The 18,402-nt window shown below is 41.8% G+C and overlaps 1 protein-coding gene across 1 annotated transcript in view; it reads left to right on the top strand.

The window, feature by feature from the left end:
• glra4a (glycine receptor, alpha 4a) overlaps positions 1 to 8,670 on the top strand; it is a 55,950-nt gene extending 47,280 nt beyond the window's left edge. Inside the window, exons 10-12 of the mRNA XM_060832339.1 lie at positions 1,882 to 2,096; positions 3,767 to 3,916; positions 8,386 to 8,670. Coding sequence (XP_060688322.1) covers positions 1,882 to 2,096; positions 3,767 to 3,916; positions 8,386 to 8,670 — 650 coding nt within the window. The remainder of the gene's footprint in view (positions 1 to 1,881; positions 2,097 to 3,766; positions 3,917 to 8,385) is intronic.
• The last annotated feature ends 9,732 nt before the right edge of the window (positions 8,671 to 18,402 follow it).

Raw genomic sequence — 18,402 nt, 5'->3', positions numbered from 1 at the left:
CTTTTTAGAAGTTATATTCTCAAGTAAACTTTAACAATTGGTGTCATGTCGGCCCAGATAATGTATTGAGGGTGTGAGGTGCCCTGTGTGAGACTATCTGTGCCACAATGGGCAGACTGATTCTGAGCTTAAAAAACAGATTTACAGAATCTTACATGGATTCATGCAGTTTTTGAGCAAGGTAAAATGTAATTCTGCTAAACTGAGCACAGTTGAAAAGATGGTTCCCCACCTTACGTAGGGCTGATACTGGACTCAAGCAAAGAGCTTTGCTTCGTTTAGCCTGTCCCATGCAATTCCAAAACTTTGGCAGAAAGAATGTGTTCCTCTTATAATCCATGATCAGTACGCTTTCCATGACAGAGGTTCATCTTTTCTTGCCTTGGAGCAGGGATCACAATTGAATATCTTTATTAGCAGCAAGCATTTGTTTAAAACAAAAGTAGCTAATGTCTTCTCACACCTACTGAAAATTCAATTTATTATCTCATTTACCCATTTTCTCACACATATTGATACACACAAAAGTTACATACAAGTGGACAGTTATAATTTTACAGAATGTACAACAAACATTTTATTAACTGGCACGTATGAGACTAGGAGTTTACCAGGTGATCAAATATTCTGCTTGATCAAGGACTCCACATAATCAATGTAGAAACACACACTAAATAATAGAAATATAATGCATGGAGTATGCACATTACTGTTATACTTTAATTACAACATAAATCACTTAAATCATAATGCAAATTTGCCTTAAATAAAACTTATTGACAAAAAGCCATCTCACTCGTGTCCTCAACTGACTACTTGGACATTGTGCAGATCGTGATGGTAAAGTAAACATCTGGTATTTCAGGAATATCACTTTTGCTGGTTCATTGAGAGTGCCGGCTCATAAATTGCCAGTTAAAACAATGTTTGTTGTGCCATTATCTCCGTCCCTGAGTTATGATCTCCACTGTTCCGTGTGGCAGGCCTGCAATTTCTTAGATGGCTTTGGAATTTTAAAGTAAGGGTTTTACAAAGTAAAGGATTTTCAGATGACTGACATTTCTTGTACTCTCAGAAATTGGTTCTCAGGTGAACTTGAACCGGGACAGGTTGCGTACTTTAGCTGCTTGATGACTTGTGCTTGATACCATGTCTGATTCCACAGAATGATAGTTTGATGCTTAGATTAGATTACTTACAGTGTGGAAACAGGCCCTTCGGCCCAACTAGTCCACACCGACCCGCCGAAGCGTAACCCACCCATACCCCTACCTTTACCCCTTACCTAACACTAGGGGCAATTTAGCATGGCCAATTCACCTGACCCGCACATCTTTGGATTGTGGGAGGAAACCAGAGCACCCGGAGGAAACCCACGCAGACACGGGGAGAACATGCAAACTCCACACAGTCAGTCGCCTGAGGCGGGAATTGAACCCGGGTCTCTGGCGCTGTGAGGCAGCAGTGCTAACCACTGTGCCACTGTGCTGCCCATGCTTTTTATGGAACCATTGCAAACACTTAAAATGCAGACAAAATCTGGGCAATATGGCTGCGATGGTGAGGTGTTTTGAGGGGATAGTAACTTATCTCTAGTAATCATCACTGACCTACACCAGAGATTAACAATCTAGCAGGGTAGCTGTGAACTGGACCATATTAGTATTGAGGGGTGTTACCTGACACCATAAGATGGAGAAGGAGAAACAGGCCATTCAGCCCATTAAGTCAGCTTTGCCATTCACTGAGATCATGGATCATCTGATAATCCTCAATTACCTTTTCCTGATAGACCCTGATTTCTTTATTGATTAAAAATCTGTTTACCTCACCTTTGAAAATACTTCAACCCTCAATGTGTCTGTTTCTTTTGCAATATAGGCACGTTCACCTGCATTGAGGTCAAGTTCCACTTGGAGAGGCAGATGGGTTATTACCTCATCCAGATGTACATACCCAGTCTCCTCATTGTCATCCTATCCTGGGTCTCTTTCTGGATCAACATGGATGCTGCACCAGCACGGGTTGGTCTTGGGATCACCACAGTCCTCACCATGACGACACAGAGCTCAGGTTCCAGAGCTTCACTCCCAAAGGTCAGTACAGGGCCAGACACCTATAGCACACTGGTGAAATCTACCAGCTGCATTTATCATTCAGCTTCTTGGTTTGGGATTTTGCTGTTCCCCAATTTGTTCCTAAGTTTAATGTGTTACAAGAATGATTACATTTCAAAAACACTCCATTGGTTATGGGATACTTTGGAGCACCCCAAGGTCACAAAGAGTGCTGTAGAAGTGCAAGTATTCCACTTTTTTCAGCACAACCATAAACTATGTTTAATGTTGACTGTTTGAATAATCTTGGGAATGCCTTTGCCAATCTGTCTTTCAAGAAAGGGGAAGGGGAAAAAATTTCAAGGGACAATGGCAAGAGAATTGCTGCCATTTGGATTTTAGTGACTTTTCATTAATTCATGCAACATGCTCTTTACTCACTAGGCCAGGATTTTCTATCCATTCCTAGCTGTCCTTGCGAAGGTGGTGGTGAGCTGCCTTCTTGAACCGCTGCAGTCAATGTGCTACAGGTAGACCCACAATACTGTTTGGGAGGAAATTCCAGGTTTTGACTCAGCCACAGTGAAGGAACAGTTTCCCAAGTCAAAATGATGAGTGGTTTGGAGCAGAACCTTCAGGTGGTGGTGTTCTAGATGGAAATGGTTGTCTGAGGAACCTTGGTGAGTTGGTGCAGTGCAACTTGTAGATAATACACTCTGCTGCTACTGGGCATTGATTATGGAGGGAGTAAGTGTTGAAGGTGATGGATGTGGTGCCAAATCAAGCAGCTACTTAAGTGTCAGGCTTCTTGCATATAGCTCAAGCTGCACTCATTCAGGGAAGTGAGGAGTATTCCATTGCACTTCTAGGCCAAAGATGGTTTGCTTCGGTGATGATCCTGAGGAGTGTCTGCAGAGATGCCCTGAGGCTGAGTTGACTGACTTCCAAGTGTGGCTCCAAGTATAGCCGGACAGAATTTCCCTACTTTCTATCAACCTCAATTTTACCACAGCTTCTTGTGCTATATTTGGTCAAATGTGGCAATAATGTCAAGGGCTGTCACTCTCACCTCACTTTCTGAAGTTCAGCTCTTTTGTCCATTCTTGAACAAAGACTGCAGTGAGGTCAGGGGTCTGGTGGTTCTGGGGCAGCGTAAGCTGAAGATTGCTGAACTGATTATTACTAAGTAAGACTTGCTGACCCCTTCCATCATTTTATTGATGATCAAGAGTACATTGATGGGGTGGTAATTGGCCTGGTTGGATTTGTTCTCCTTTTGGAGGAATCAACCATTGCTGCCTCAGAGCTTGTAATGTGAAAGTTTCAGCTTGTGACCCCACTTGGGTTTCCCAGTCCCCACGCCTGGTAGTGGAGGGGGGGGGGGTGGGGGGGGCGGATAAATGGCATAGTTAATGATGAATTACATTGTCTGAGCACACATCTACAGAATGGCCATTCCAACCGAATGGTTTGACGTTCCACATAATGAGATTGTCTCCTGGGGAGAGTTGATTCTTTCATTCAGGAAAATATTCATGAATACAAACAAAATGAAGTGTGTTCAGTACACATCCTGGTGAATAACTACATCAGAAATCTTCCGAACATGTTTGCTGACCCTGTTGCACTCAGCACTGGTTTAGCTGTTCAGTGCTTTCTCTTCAGAAGCAGTTGTTGGCTGTGAGTAATCCCAGTCTTTATTCTGACAGGTCTCCTATGTTAAAGCCATCGATATTTGGATGGCTGTCTGCCTCCTATATGTCTTTGCCGCACTACTTGAATATGCAGCGGTCAATTTTGTATCCCGACAGCACAAGGAATTCATGCGGCTTCGGAAAAAGCAGAGGCGAAGACAGATTGTAAGTCAAAAGTCAGTCTGCTACAATCATAAAATCCATGGTGGGTTAGTGGAGCAGAGTGGTCAAGATACTCAAATCATTAACTAGATGAGCAGGCCATTCAAGCCCTTCAGATTGAATTAAATCAAAACTGTTATATTTCAGCACCAGTATCCCCAAGTCCTTTGATGATTCTGATCTGTAGAATTTTATCAAGCTCAATGACTGACCTTCCAGAGTAAAAGTGACTCAGGTTAGCAAGACCATCAAAACATCAAGTCAGGCTATTCATGGTTAAAAGGAATAAAATTCAAAAATAGAGATTTAAACCTTGGTTAGACCACACTTCTTAGTCTGGGAGGTGACCTAACCAAGGTTTTGAAAAGGGATTTTTTTTGTGTAGCATAGCGGTAGAGAAAGTGGTTTCTGTTGTGACAGTCCAAGTGAATGGTTGTAAGCATGAAACAGTCAGCACCTAACTCGAATAAGAAGGCCAGGAGATCCCTGTTCACCTTGGAGTGCAGGTTCATAGCTCCTTGAAAGTAGAGCCGCAGGTAGATAGGATAATGAAGGAGGTGTTTGGTATGCTTTCCTTTACTGGTCAGAGTATTGAGTATAGGAGTTGGGAGGACATGTTGCAGCTATGTATTGGTTAGGCCACTTTTGGAATATTGCATGCAATTCTGGTCTCCTTCCTATCAAAAGGATGTTGTGAAACTTGAAATGGTTCAGAAAAGATTTATAAGGATGTTGTCAGGTTTGGAGGATTTGAGTGAAAGGGAGAGGTTGAATTGGCTGGGCCTGGTTTCCCTGGAGCATCGGAGGCTGAGGGGAGACCTCACCGAGGTTTATAAAGTCATGAGGGGCATGTTTAGGACAAATAGCCATTTCCCTGGGGTGGGGGAGTCCAGAACTAGAGCACGTAGGTTTAGGGTGAGAGGGAGAAGATATAAAAGGGACCTAAAGGACAACTATTTCACACAGAGGGTGGTACGTGTATGGAATGAGCTGTCAGAGGAAGTGTTGGAGGCTGATACAGCTGCAAAAATCTAAAAGGCATCTGGATGGGTAAATGAATAGGAAGAGTTTGGAGGGATATGGGCCGGGTGCTGGCAGGTGGGACGAGATTGGACTGGGATATCTGGAATATTAGGTTGGACCGAAGGGTCTGTTTCCCTGCTGTACATCTCTGTGACTCTATGACCAGAGTGGCTAAAATGTGGAATTTTTCATCACATTGAGACATCGGGGAAATAGCTTTGATGCTTTTCAGGAATCACAGAATCACAAAGTGTTACCGTGCAGAGTGAGGCCATTTGGCCCATCATATAAAAGCCGAAAGGATGGGATGGATATTTCGGTTGGGTGTAATGAAATGGAGTGGGTGGAAGCTCTTGTGCGGCATAAATACCAGCACAGACCAATTGAGTGCAAGGTGCACTGCTGGAAATATTACGTAATTCTACACAAAACGAAGAGTAACATGGCAGGAATTCATAAGTTCCTATGCTTCCCACTCCAGTACACTCCTTTTGTAGCTTCCCTTCGAAAGTTGGTTTTCTTGCTCCTGAGTTTCAGAATCTCCTGATGTCCTCTATCTTTCTCCAATTTTTTGACTGTTCCTCAGGCCCTCTCCTTAGCCTGTCTTATTGGGTGGCTTGCAACAGCTCTGTGAAAATATAGGGTATTGCTTTCCTTTAAAATTCTCATCGTACTTTCCAATCCCTCTATCTCCTCTAGCCCCATAGCCCTCTGAGAAATTTGTAGTCTTCCATATTTAGTCTCTCAGGCATTCCTGATTTTAACTGTCGTTTCAGTTTTCTGGGTCCTAAGCTCTGGAACGGAAACCTCTTAATCTGTCTACTTTCACTCTCCTACTTTAAGAAGGTCCTTAAAATCTAGTTTTTGGTCACCTCACTTACCATTGTGTTATTTGGCCTGGTGTTAAACTTTGTTTGGTTAGGTTGTGAAAGACTGGGACATGCTTAAGGTGTTCTAATCATAAGTCATTGTTATTAGTGGTAACATTTTAATTTTAGAAGTCTGTACTACTGAATTAACCCATAATCCATCAGTGCTGCCCGTAAGATAGTATTCAGTCCAACTAAATGATCCTTATTTGGACCCATCAGTCATGGTGCTAAATACAACTTGCTGCAAACAGGACAATTTACTCATCACAATATCTGTCAATGATCCTTTGTGACGATGTTGCACTGTAATTGGAGCTGAATTTATAATATAAGAACATAGGAACCTGGAGCAGGATTAAGCAATTCAGCCCCTCGAGCCTGTTCCACCATTTAATATGATCACGGCTGATTTCATCTCAGCCTCAACTTCACTTTTCTGCCAATTCCTTTAACCCATTACTAAGTAAGAATCTATCTTCTCCTTAAATGTGTCCCAGTGTCTCAGCTTCCACTGTACTCTGGTGGAATAAAGCAGGTTAAAAGATGGAGAATTGTGATTCCGCCATTATAGCTTTTCACTTTCAACCAGTTAAAAATACTTGTTCTGTTAGTTACTAGATTTATCTTTCTAAGGCACAATTAGTTCATATGTAATGTAAAAAAGCTGTAATTTCTTGAAAATCACTATGAAGTGCAACACAAGATAGTTTCTTTTTTAATCTGACGGTAATGCCAGAGCAGTGCAAAGCAGCTGCAATTTGGCCAATGTTGACATCATTAATAGCTTGTCTCTTTCAAACGCCATAATATTTTCAGCAGAATCTGGCTGTTATTGATGAAATTCTGCACAATGCCGGGCCATGAACTTCTTCTTGTGTGGTGTCTGAAAGTGACCAAAGGATTCAGTAGCAGTTCACCAAGATATACTCTACTCAAATTGTATGCTCCCATGTAGCCTGGACTCAGCAAGTTGAACACATAAAAGAATCAAACAAGATACATGCAAATGTCTCTCTTTTAGTGTTTCAGATTAAGGGGCAGTTCACTTAACGGTGTTCAATGAGCTGTGCTTCATTGAAATCCACACCTTGTTTGGGTGGAAATGTACAGCCTAATTTGCATTGTCCCATTTGGTTCTTTTCATTGCCACTTTCTCTGCTTTTGTTTCCGCTGGGCTGCGTCTACGGCAGGGACTGGTTCACCGAACCGAAAGTGGTGATTCGCTGGGGCCTGAGTATGGTCTGAGGAGCAGGGAGCCAACCTTTGGGACTCTGACTCAGTTCTGCAACCTAGGCTTCAGGGTAAACTCATGGTGTTGCGTCTGTGACATGCGTCTGTGAACCATGACTTTCGGGAGGACCTCCTGGATCATATTTTGCATGTTGTGCATGCTATGAAATTGAAAGCATACCATCTTAGGAAATAGCCCAACTCACTGTATTGAACAGGCTAGGGAAGGATTTGAACTAGGCATTATTAGTTCTAAAAGTGAACATAAAAAAAACGCTAGAAATCATAGCAAGCCAGGCAGCATCCATGGAGAGAGAGCAAGCTAACATTTTGAGTTGAGATAACTCTCCTACATTATTCGTTCTATGCCTGCAAATAATGGCAGACTTGCTGTAACATTGTCATATTTCCTTAGTTTCAGTTAACAACTTCAAGAGCAATTCTTGCACCATGAACATTTGGGGATGGGGTGAAAGAAAGCCAAAACAAGACATTGTGAGCTCATCAGAGATAGAGGACAAGAACAGGATGGTATGACCAGTTTAAAGAGAGAGGGAGAGGATAAGGTCAGGCTGAGCCATGAGCCCAGAGAGGGAGAGGACAAAGTCAAGACTGAGTGATGAGCCCAGAGAGAGAGAGAGAGAGAGGACAAAGTCAGGATTGAGTGATGAGTTCATAGAGAGAGAGGACAAAGTCAGGACTGAGTGATGAGTTCAGAGAGAGAGAGTGGACAAAGTCAGGACTGAGTGATGAGCTCAGAGAAAGAGAGTAGACAAAGTCAGGACTGAGTGATGAGCCCAGAGAGAGAGAGAGGACAAAGTCAGGACTGAGTGATGAGTTCATAGAGAGAGAGAGAGAGAGAGAGAGGACAAACTCAGGACTGAGTGATGAGCCCAGAGAGAGCGAGAGGACAAAGTCAGGACTGATTCATAGACCGAAAGAACGAGAGAGAAGATAATGCCAGCACTGAATGACCAGCATAGAGAGAGAGGGTGTGAGAACAAAATCAGAATGGAACAATCATATTAGAGAGAGACAGAGACAGGACAAAGTCAGGATCAAGTGAACAGAGAGAGGGAGAGAGAGACAAAGAGAGAGAGGTTAAATTCAGAGTGAGAAACCCACCCAAGATAGAGAGAAGACAAAACTGGGATTGTGTCCATTCTAAAGAGAGATGGATAACCAGTATAGAAAGAAAAAGACATGACTAACATAGGACTGAATGTCCATTCCAGTGAAAGAGCATATAACTGGAACTAAGTTCCTACTCTTTGTTTGATACAGAGCAATGACAAATGAATCACAGTCAGTCTCCTGATGCAGGTTTCTTGCTTTGTTTCCAAATAGCAGGAAGAGGACCAGCAGAGGGACAGCCGTTTCTACTTCCGTGGCTATGGCCTGGGGCATTGTGTGCCAATGAAGGACAATGTGGAGCTGGACGGGACCAGCCCATTCAACTCTCAACCTCCCCCACCCAGAGACACAGAGTCCATCCGACAGAGGTTTTTGGACAGAGCAAAACAGATTGACAGGATATCCCGTGCCATCTTTCCACTCACATTTCTTGTATTTAATATTTTTTACTGGCTCACATATAGAATCATCCGTCATCGGGATATCCATGAGGTTTAAATCAATGCCAGTGAATTTATTGCTGAAGCAATTTGCTACACAAATACATACAGTCAGACAGGGTGAAGACACACATGGAGACATACATACATGCATGCATGCACATGCAGTGATACACACAAATTACACAGACACAACACACAAGTACACTGTTTTATACGCGCACACACACACACACACACACACCAAGTAACAAGAATGGTCTGTCTCTTTTCCTGTTGGTCCATCATACTGAATCCAACTATGCTGTGTCTAAAGAGAAAGTCAGATACATTGATCATATTGTGTCCCTGGCCTCCAGTGTACCCAGTTATTCTTATGAAAATCCATCAGCGACATTCCTGTTTCGGGATTGATTCCAGCAAAGTGAGAGGCTCTACAACCCATCAAGTCCTTGTCAGCCCTCCGCAGGAGCAATTTAACTAGACCCATTTCCCTGTTTTTCCTGTACTCTATTTTAGATTTTAGATTAGATTATCTACAGTATGGAAACTGTACTCTTGCACGCTATTTCCCTTCTGGTGCTTACCCCAGGTTAAACTATCAAATCACCCTGTCAAGATATTGATACAATCTATCCAGCCTTCAGCACAACTGATCCCTGTGTTCCAGGAAGCGTAAGCTGTCGCTCTTGCACCATCTCTTCAGCCATTCCTCTGCATTGACCTCCTAGCCTAAGGTGTGACACCAAGGATAAACTGAAAAGCATTACTTCCATAGGCCTGACTATTTCTTCTATAGATTCTCATTTTTCTTTCGAGGTGATGTCATTGGTACCAAAGGTACCAAGCGCCTCATTTTCCCATCTCCAAGTGCTCTGCAGCCATTCAACTCACCATTCTGGAATTACATCTGTGACCACAAAAACACTTGTACGTTCCCTAACAAATTATGAAAGGTTTATGGCGCAGGAAGACACCTTTCAGCCAATCATGCCCACACTAGCTCATTAAATGAGCATGATTAGCTCGTGGCAATTTCCTGCTTTTTCTTCATGCCCTTGGACATTATTTTGATGAAGATAACCATCCAGTGTCCTCTTGAATGCTTCAATTGAACCAATCGCCACCATATTTCTCAGCAGTGCATTTCATATCCTAACTAGTCGCTAAGTGGGAATGTTTTTTTTCCTCACATCACCCCTGCTTGATTTGCACACCTTTGCCCTCTCATTCTTGATCATTTTATGAGTGGGAACAGATTATCCCTATCTATGCTGTCCAGCCAAGGACGATTTTGAAAACATCAAATTATATCTCCTCTCAGCATTCCCTTCAAAGAGAACAGTCCAAATTTCTTCAATGTACCCTCATCACTGAAGTTTCTTTTTCAGGGATGCATTTTTGTAAATTGCTTCTGCACTCTTTCCAATGTATTTATATCTTCACCATGAAACACAAAAGTTCAGGTGAAGTTTAACAAATGTCATGATTATTATTAAGCATGAAATACACCTGAGGACCTCTTCACTACTTTTCAGATCCTCCCTGAGTGGAAATCATCAAATCCTCCCTGTCTGAATTACCTTAAGCTATGAAGAGACCACTCTCTGAATTGTGCAATCCATGTGATTTTACACTGTCTTCCTGTATAACACTACAGAGTTCACAGGGGCTATGAATTATGTAATCAGTACATGCCTACAAAAAGTTTCTTTCAAAAATCCCTTCATGGGACATCACTGCTTCATCACCCAAAGGGCAGTTAAGGGTCAACCATATTGCTGTTGGTCTGGAGTCACATATATGCCAGACCAAGACCACAGATTTCCTTCCTGAAAGCAGAAATAGTGAACCAGATGGGAGCTTAACAACAAGCAACAGTGGTTACACAGTCACTATTTAAGGTAGCTTTTTATTGAATTTGAATTTCAATAGCAGGATTCAAACTTATGTCCCCAATAATTAACCTTAGGTTATGTATTACTGTATTACATAGATATTACCACAATGCCACACCATTTCCTCTTCCAAACAGCTTGGAGAGTTCTTTGGAGACAGTAAGGACTGCAGATGCTGGAAGTCAGCATTGGTAAAATGTGAGCTGGAAAGGCACAGCAGGTCAGGCAGCGTCCAAGAAGCAGGTAAGTCAACATTTCAGACCGAAACCCTTCGTCAAACCCTTGGCCCAAAATGTTGACTGTCCAGCTCCTCCAATGCTTCCTGACTTGCTGTGCTCTCCCTTCACATCTATTGACTTGGAAATTTCTTTATTTGTTGATAGAACTGCTCCCTGTTACAGCCGAAGTAGGCCAGAGTTTATTCCTTAGCACTATAAGTGTTTTCCAAAACCAGCAAGAGATGATTTTTGACAAATATCTTTTAAAATATGATACCTGCTGTAGACCTGTAGCTATTTATTCATTTGTGTTCCTGAACACAGGAAATCAAATCCAAATGTAATCTCCTGTTAAATTGAGGTTAGGGAGTTAGAATGCACCAAATAAGGGTCACCAATGACTGTTAGTAGTGGCCCTTGCAGAACTCAGACTGGACATCTGTAAGTAGGATGTTGCTAAACATGTGTTGCTTGATAGCATTGTTGACGATACCTTCTATCACCTTACTCATGATCGAGGGTGGTAACTGATGGAGCGGTAACTGGATGTTTGGATTTGTCCTGCTTTTTTGCGTACAGGACATACCTAGGCAATTTCTTACATTGTCGGGTACATGCCAGTGTTGTAACTGTACTGGAACAGCTTGGCGAGAAATGCAGCAATTTCTGGAATACAGGTCTTCAGGAATTTTGTCAGAACGTTGTCAGGTCCTATAGTCTTTGCAGTATCAAGTATCTTCAGCTATTTTTGATAGCATGTGGAGTGAATCGAATTGGCTGAATGTGTAATGTTGGGGGCCTCAGTGAGGCATCATCCACTGAGCACTACTGGCTAAAGATTGCTGCTAATGCTTCGGCATTTTCTGAGAAAATGCTGGAACTCCCTTCCAGAAGCAGGTCAGGTGATGAATCCTGATGAATGGCTTATGCCCGAAATATCGATTCTCTTGCTCTTTGGATGCTGCCTGACCTGCTGTGCTTTTCCAGCACCACACTCTCGACTCTGATCTCCAGCATCTGCAGTCTTCACTTTCTCTCAGGTATCTCTACTGCAGAGATTTCCAGAATGCAGCTTGCCACCACCTTCTCTGGGGCAATTCACCATGGGCAAAAAATGATGCCTAGCCAAGGTCATTTACATCCAAAAATAAATACCTTCCAGTCAGTGGTGTGGCTACAATGCCTCCATGTGCAAGAAAATCTAATGACACTGTGACTTTTACATAAGAGCTTTCCATTCTAAATGTCAACAGGAAAATTCTCAATGGAAAATGTGTTCAGTAAGTCTACACTGGCAAAAGATTCTTAGGATGGAATCCTTAGATGTGGATGGAAAGAGATGGAATATATCTCTACCGAATGTGCATATTTGAACTTTGACCCTGTTTCCCCTCTATTAAAGAGACTGAACTAACTAATCATAGAAGTCATAAAATCTCTGAGAGGAGGAAAAGAAGATCTTTAACCCATTGGTCCTTTTTTCCATTCTTTCACACTGTGCTTGTTCTGTACTTTACCTCCATTTTCCTGATACCATCAGCCAGCAAGAAGCTAACAGTCTCAGTCTTGAAGACTTCAGTCGATTCTTGACCATCCAGATTTTGGTGACCGGGTTCCAGATTGTAAACAAAAAGTTGCTTTCCGACCTTGTCCCTGAATAACCCATCTCTAATTTTAAAATTGTGAGATGTGCTCTGTGTAAAACAGAGGGCACAAACTTCTTCTCCCAGTCTCACTTTCTTTTCTCAAAGCTGTATTAGCGGATCGGTAAACTGGCTAGGTTTAATATCAAAAACTTTTTGCATACTGCCGCAGCTCCTTACCTCTCTGTCCCACTTCATGAGCCTCCTGAGAAAATTAACCTCATGCCCTATCTTCAGTGCTCTTTTCCAATTTTAGTTTCTAGAATAAGTTACTGAAATAGTATTCAGGTTTATTTTGAAAATGGTTTTGGCAGCATTTCACTAAGAAAAAAATTCTGTTTAAAAAAATGAAATAGATGGGCCATCAGTAAGTGACTGGAAGAGCTTAGGATGTCACGTCTTATTGGAAGATCCTGGCATCACGAACCAATAACGTAATGTTTATAACTGATGGCTTGATCTCAAATTGAGATTTATGTCTGCATCACCATCTTGACCATGCAGGAATCTGATTTCAAATACTGATGTAGTCAGAACACAGACAGGCACTGTATTTACAGCTAGCATAGGTTAGATACAGATTAATCTCCCACTGGAGCTACACCAGGTGATTGGGAAATGCATCATCCTGTTTTTCCCAATTCTTGATTTTGGCAAATGACACTGTCTGTAATTATGTGCATTTGTATGTGCATGCAACTGTGTATACGTGTGCACAATTGTACATGCATGTCTATGTACATATGTGTGCATATGTACAAGATCATGCATTGGTGCATTTCCACAAGTGTGTAGGTGTGTGTGGATGTGTCTGGACAAATGGGTGTGCGTATGAACTATAGTGAAAGCAGTGGACAGGAAACACCACCATCTTGGAATGAAGTTGAAACCTCAGTATTGCCAGAGGCCCACCTTCTATTCCCCCAGTCAGACTGTAATCTTAAAATTGCACTGTTTGTTTAGCACATACTACTAGATATTCACTGAGTAACAGAACTTGATTCCCCTGCCAGCACCGACTATTTGTGTCTGTATTATTCACACTGGCTTCAGCCTTTTTGTCCATGAAGCTATTTCTGACCTTTTCTGTGCCATGTTTTCTTGTATATTCAATTTCCAGATTAAACATCTCTGCCATAAATGTGCTTGTGCCTCTGATTAAGATGATCTAGCTCACAGTAATCCTGCAGCAGGAGGGTATTTAGTTTTAAAATGGATCATTTATTTTGATTATATCGTTAATTTTTTTTCTCTCTCTCTCTGAATCAAGAGGTCATGGAGTGGGTTATTCCTCAGCTCTCATCTGTTCCCTTCAGGAAATGGGGATGTTGGGTCAGTTTCGGTATCTCACAGTGCCTGACACATGAACTGTTTCACCACTGTCCCAATTTCTAGGGTTTCTCCAGTTTGAGGTTTGTAACTGCTAGTTTAGACTTCATATCCTGCCAAATTTGGCATGGATCTCACATCAGGGGCTTGCTGCAGTTGCAATTGTTGCAATCCCCCTGGTGGGGGCAGTGCTTGTTAATTGCTAATTATTTCATTTCTTAATTGAATGCTTTTTGTACTAAGTATAAATAAGAATAAAAGGGTACCTTCTATGGTGCAGTGGTAAAGTCCACACCTCATGCCCAGGTTCAAGCCCCTCCTGTTCCAAATGTATATAATAACATCTCTGAACAGTTTGATTAGAAAAATAGGTTAATAAAGAATAAAAGCTGGGCTGTTACTTTGGGACAGGCAATTTAGGTTTGAGTCCCGAGCTCCCCGGACATGTCATAATATATTTGAACAGATTGATTAAAAGCAGAGAGCTGGGTTTTCACACTGCTCATGGTGTCTGAATTAATAAAGTGCTGGGTTCTTATTAGACTTGTCGATGTGATTGAGTTGTTGAAATGATCAATGTGAAATTGATTTGTGTTTCTGAATGCCAGTTCAAGTGTTGTCGATGCACTTTGAATTGTTACATTGTTCAGGAGATTAAATGGATGATTTGATGGAGGATCTTTAAAAATAAAAGAGCTAGGTTCTTTCCCAGTGCAAGATTGGCTTCGGACAGAAAAAGGTGGAAACTAATGTTTGAGCAAAAGTATGGATTTACAGTCAAACCTTGGTAAATCTTTGCAAATCTTCTGCTGCCTACTTTCACGGGTAGATATCAGTATTTGAAACAAGGATGACTCTGGATATTGTATGAGTAAATCTTACAAAGTTGTGCATATAAAATATGTTTGACAATTTTCTCATCCCTTTTGCTCATAGTGAGTGGAAAGAATATGGAACCCGCTTTCATAGCATGGAAGGAAGGTAAGCAGCCCCTTGAGTGCTGGACTGTAGAGGTAGAGACTCCATGACCCGAAGCACCCGGAGTGGCTGACTAACTGGGACTGATCCCCTGGACTGGAATCAGACACAGTACCTTCACTCACTGTGCCGGGAGCCCCTTTCTGAAATGTGCTCCCCCAGACTTGACTGAGGTCTATTCTCCCTCAGACTTTGAAACATGGCTACTTGTTTGAAATACATGCAATGTGTTTGGCAGATAGCTGGCATAGACACAAGACTGATGTAGCACAGTGACAAACAGCACCATGTCCACCAGTTGGTTGATCACAGAATCACAAAGAAAGGAAACTCAGCCCATCAATAGCCTGCACTAGTTCTAGTGTCTAGTCCAATTCCTGTTTTTGCACCATATCCTTGCACACTGTTTCTATCTAAATAATCATCTAATCCCCTCTTGAATGCCTCCATTGAACCTGCCTCCATCACATTTCCAGGCAGTGCATTCCATACATCAACTACTCACTGTGTGAAAAATGTTTTCTCAATCACTCTTCTTCATTTGTGTATCATTTTAAATCCATGACTTCTCATTCCTTTCTCTTTTATAAGCTTCTCCATGGCTACTCTGTCCAGCCCACTCACCATTTTGAAATTATCTTTCAAATCTCCTCTCAGTTTCCCCTTTAAGGAGAACAGTCCCATATATTTCAGTCTATCCCCATAACTGAAGTTTTTTTCTCCTGGAACTATTCTTGTAAATCACTTCTGCACTCTCTCCAATGGATTCACATCTTTTCTATAATGTGGTGCACACAACTGTACACAGTACTCCAGCTGAGATCTAACATGTGACTTGCACAAGTTAAACATCACTACTTGCTCATGTACTCTAATGTACTCTACTGTAATAATAAAGACATGGACACTGTTCTTTATTTACTGCTCTGTCCATTTATGCCATCACCTTCAATGATCTGAGCACATATAACCGAGGTCCCGCCACTCCTGCTCCCCTTTAGAATTGGACCTCTAAATTTAATGCCTTACGATGTTCTTCTGAACAACATTTCCCTGCATTGAACCTCATCTCTCACCTATCCAACCACTCCACCAATGTGTCAATATCCTTTTGGAGTTCCACACTATCATCCTCACAATTTACAATGTGATATAATACAAGTTTTGTGTCATCTGCAGATTTTGAAATTGCCCACTTCACACCAAGATCCAGATCATTAATATATATCAGGAAAAGAAAGGGTCCTTGTACTGGCCCCTGGGGAATTCCACAATAGACCTTCCTACAGCCTTGAACATATTCATTGACCACAACTCTGTTTCCTGTCATTCAGCCAATTTTGTATTCCTGTTGCTATTGTCCCTATTTTACCATGACTAGTAACTTTCTTTACATTTTCCAAAAATCCTTGTAAAGCCTATCATCAATGTTATCCTCATTGAGTCTTTCTGTTACCTCTTCAAAAAAAAACTTCAGCAAGTTGGATAAACATAATTTCCCCTTAAGAAATCCATGCTGACATTTCCCAAGCGATCCACCTTTTTCCATATGATTACTAATTCTATCCTGAATAATTGTTTCTAGAAGTTTCCCCACCACTGAAGTTAAACTGACTGGTCTGTAATTGCTAGAGTTTCCTTGTAATCTTTCTTGAATGAGGTAGTAATAATGCTTACGATTCTCTAGTTTTCTGGCACCTCAGTCCAGGAAAGACTATAAACAGTGCCTTGCAATTTATACCCCCACTTCCTTGAATCTCAATGCATCTCATCCAGTCCCAGTGTCTCATTAACTTTAAGCACTAATACTCTATCCAACTCTTTTTCCTTATTAATTTTAAATTCTTCTAGTAACAGAATTTCTTTCTCTATCACTATGACCTAGACAGCATCCTCCTCTTTTGAAAAGGCAGATACAAAATATTCATTTAATACCTTAGCAGTGTCCCCTGCCTTCATCTATAAATTCTACTTTTGGTCCCTGATGGGATTTACCTCTTCTTTAATCACTCTCTTGCTGGTTTTAAGCTTATAGGCGTCTTTGGGATTTCTCTACTTGTTTGATGCCAGTCTCTTCTCATAATTTCTCTTTGCTCTCTTATTTGTTTTATCCATTTTCCCTTAAAACTTTAGTATTCCTGCTAATTCTCTGTTGCATTTTCCACCTTACGCATCTTGCAAGCACACCGTTTCTTTCTAATGTTACTTTCTACTTCCTTTGTTTATCCTCCTTTTCCATTTGAGAGAATATACCTAAATGATACCCGAGCCATCTGGCATTTGAAGGTAGCCCATGGCTCAGTTGATATTTTCCCACCAACTTTTCATTCCAGGTCTGCTCATGCCCCATTGAAGTCAGCTCTCCACCAAATTCTTCTCACTCTGGATTGATGCTTGTCATTCTCCACCACCATTCTGAACCTTACAATACAGTGCTCACTGTCTCCAAAATGATCGCCCACTGTCACTTGATCCATTTAGCCCACCTCATTTCGAAGAACCTAGATCCAGCAATCCTTTCTTGTCAAACGGGACAATATGGCTATAGGAAACTCTCCCTAACATGATCCAGGAGCACTTGCCCTTGATGTCTCTTAGGAGAAAGTGAGGACAACAGATGTCTCTTACATCCCAGTCTACATTTGTGTAATTAAAGTCCCCATTATAACTGCTGTGAAATGCTCTGTAATTTTCTATGTAATTTCCCTGCAGATTTGTACCTCTACATCCCTTTTCACATGTTGGTGACCTATTGACTACAGCAAGCAATTAATTGCAACCATATTATTCTAAAACATTAATCAAATTGATTCCATCCTTGAACCCTCTCAAATATCTTGCTTCTCCAGCACTATAATGTTCTCCTTAACCAAACTCCTCCTCCTTTCCTTCATTTTCTATCTTTCCCAAACAACTTGTACCAGGAATGTTTAACACAGTCTTGGCCTCATTACCGCTACCACATCATAATTACATATTGCAATCTGCTTCTGTAACTCCCCAAACTTATTTAGTATAGTCCGTAAAATCAGAATTTTGGAATTGTACAGCATGAAAACAGGCCCTTCAATCCAACTTATCCATGCTGACCAGATACCCTAAATTAAAATCATTCCATTTGCCAGCATTTGGCCCATATCCCTCTAAACCCTTCCTATCCATATACCCATCCAGATGCCTTCTAAATGCTGTAATTGTACTAGACTCCACCACTTCCTCAGGCAGCTCATTCCAGACATCATCACTCTCTGTGTGAAAAAGTCACCCCTTAGTCCTTTTTATATCTTTCCCCTCTCACCCTCAACCTATGACCTCTAGTTTTGGGCTCCCCTACACTGGGAAAAAGATCTTGTCTCTCACCTAGGTGAAAGTGAGGACTGCAGATGCTGGAGATCAGAGTCAAGATTAATGGTGCTGGAAAAGTACAGCAGCTCAGGCAGCACCCGAGGAGCTGGAGATTCGACACTTCGGACAGGAGCCTTTCATCAGGAATAAGGCTGGGAGCCTCCGGGGTGGAGAGATAAATGGGAAGGGGGGAAGAAGGTTGCTGAGAGTGCAATAGGTGAATGGAGATGGGGATAAAGGTGACTGGTCAGAGAGGAGGCTGGAGCAGATAGGTGGGACGGAAGATTGGCAGATAGGACAGGTCATGAGGATGGTGCTGAGCTGGAAGGTTGGAGCTGGGGTAAGGTGGGGGAAGGGGAAATGAGGAAACTTGTGAAGT

The sequence above is a fragment of the Hemiscyllium ocellatum genome, chromosome 11 (genome assembly GCF_020745735.1).
Source record: "Hemiscyllium ocellatum isolate sHemOce1 chromosome 11, sHemOce1.pat.X.cur, whole genome shotgun sequence".
Taxonomy (NCBI): domain Eukaryota; kingdom Metazoa; phylum Chordata; class Chondrichthyes; order Orectolobiformes; family Hemiscylliidae; genus Hemiscyllium; species Hemiscyllium ocellatum.
This window is presented reverse-complemented; position numbering and strand designations above follow the sequence as displayed.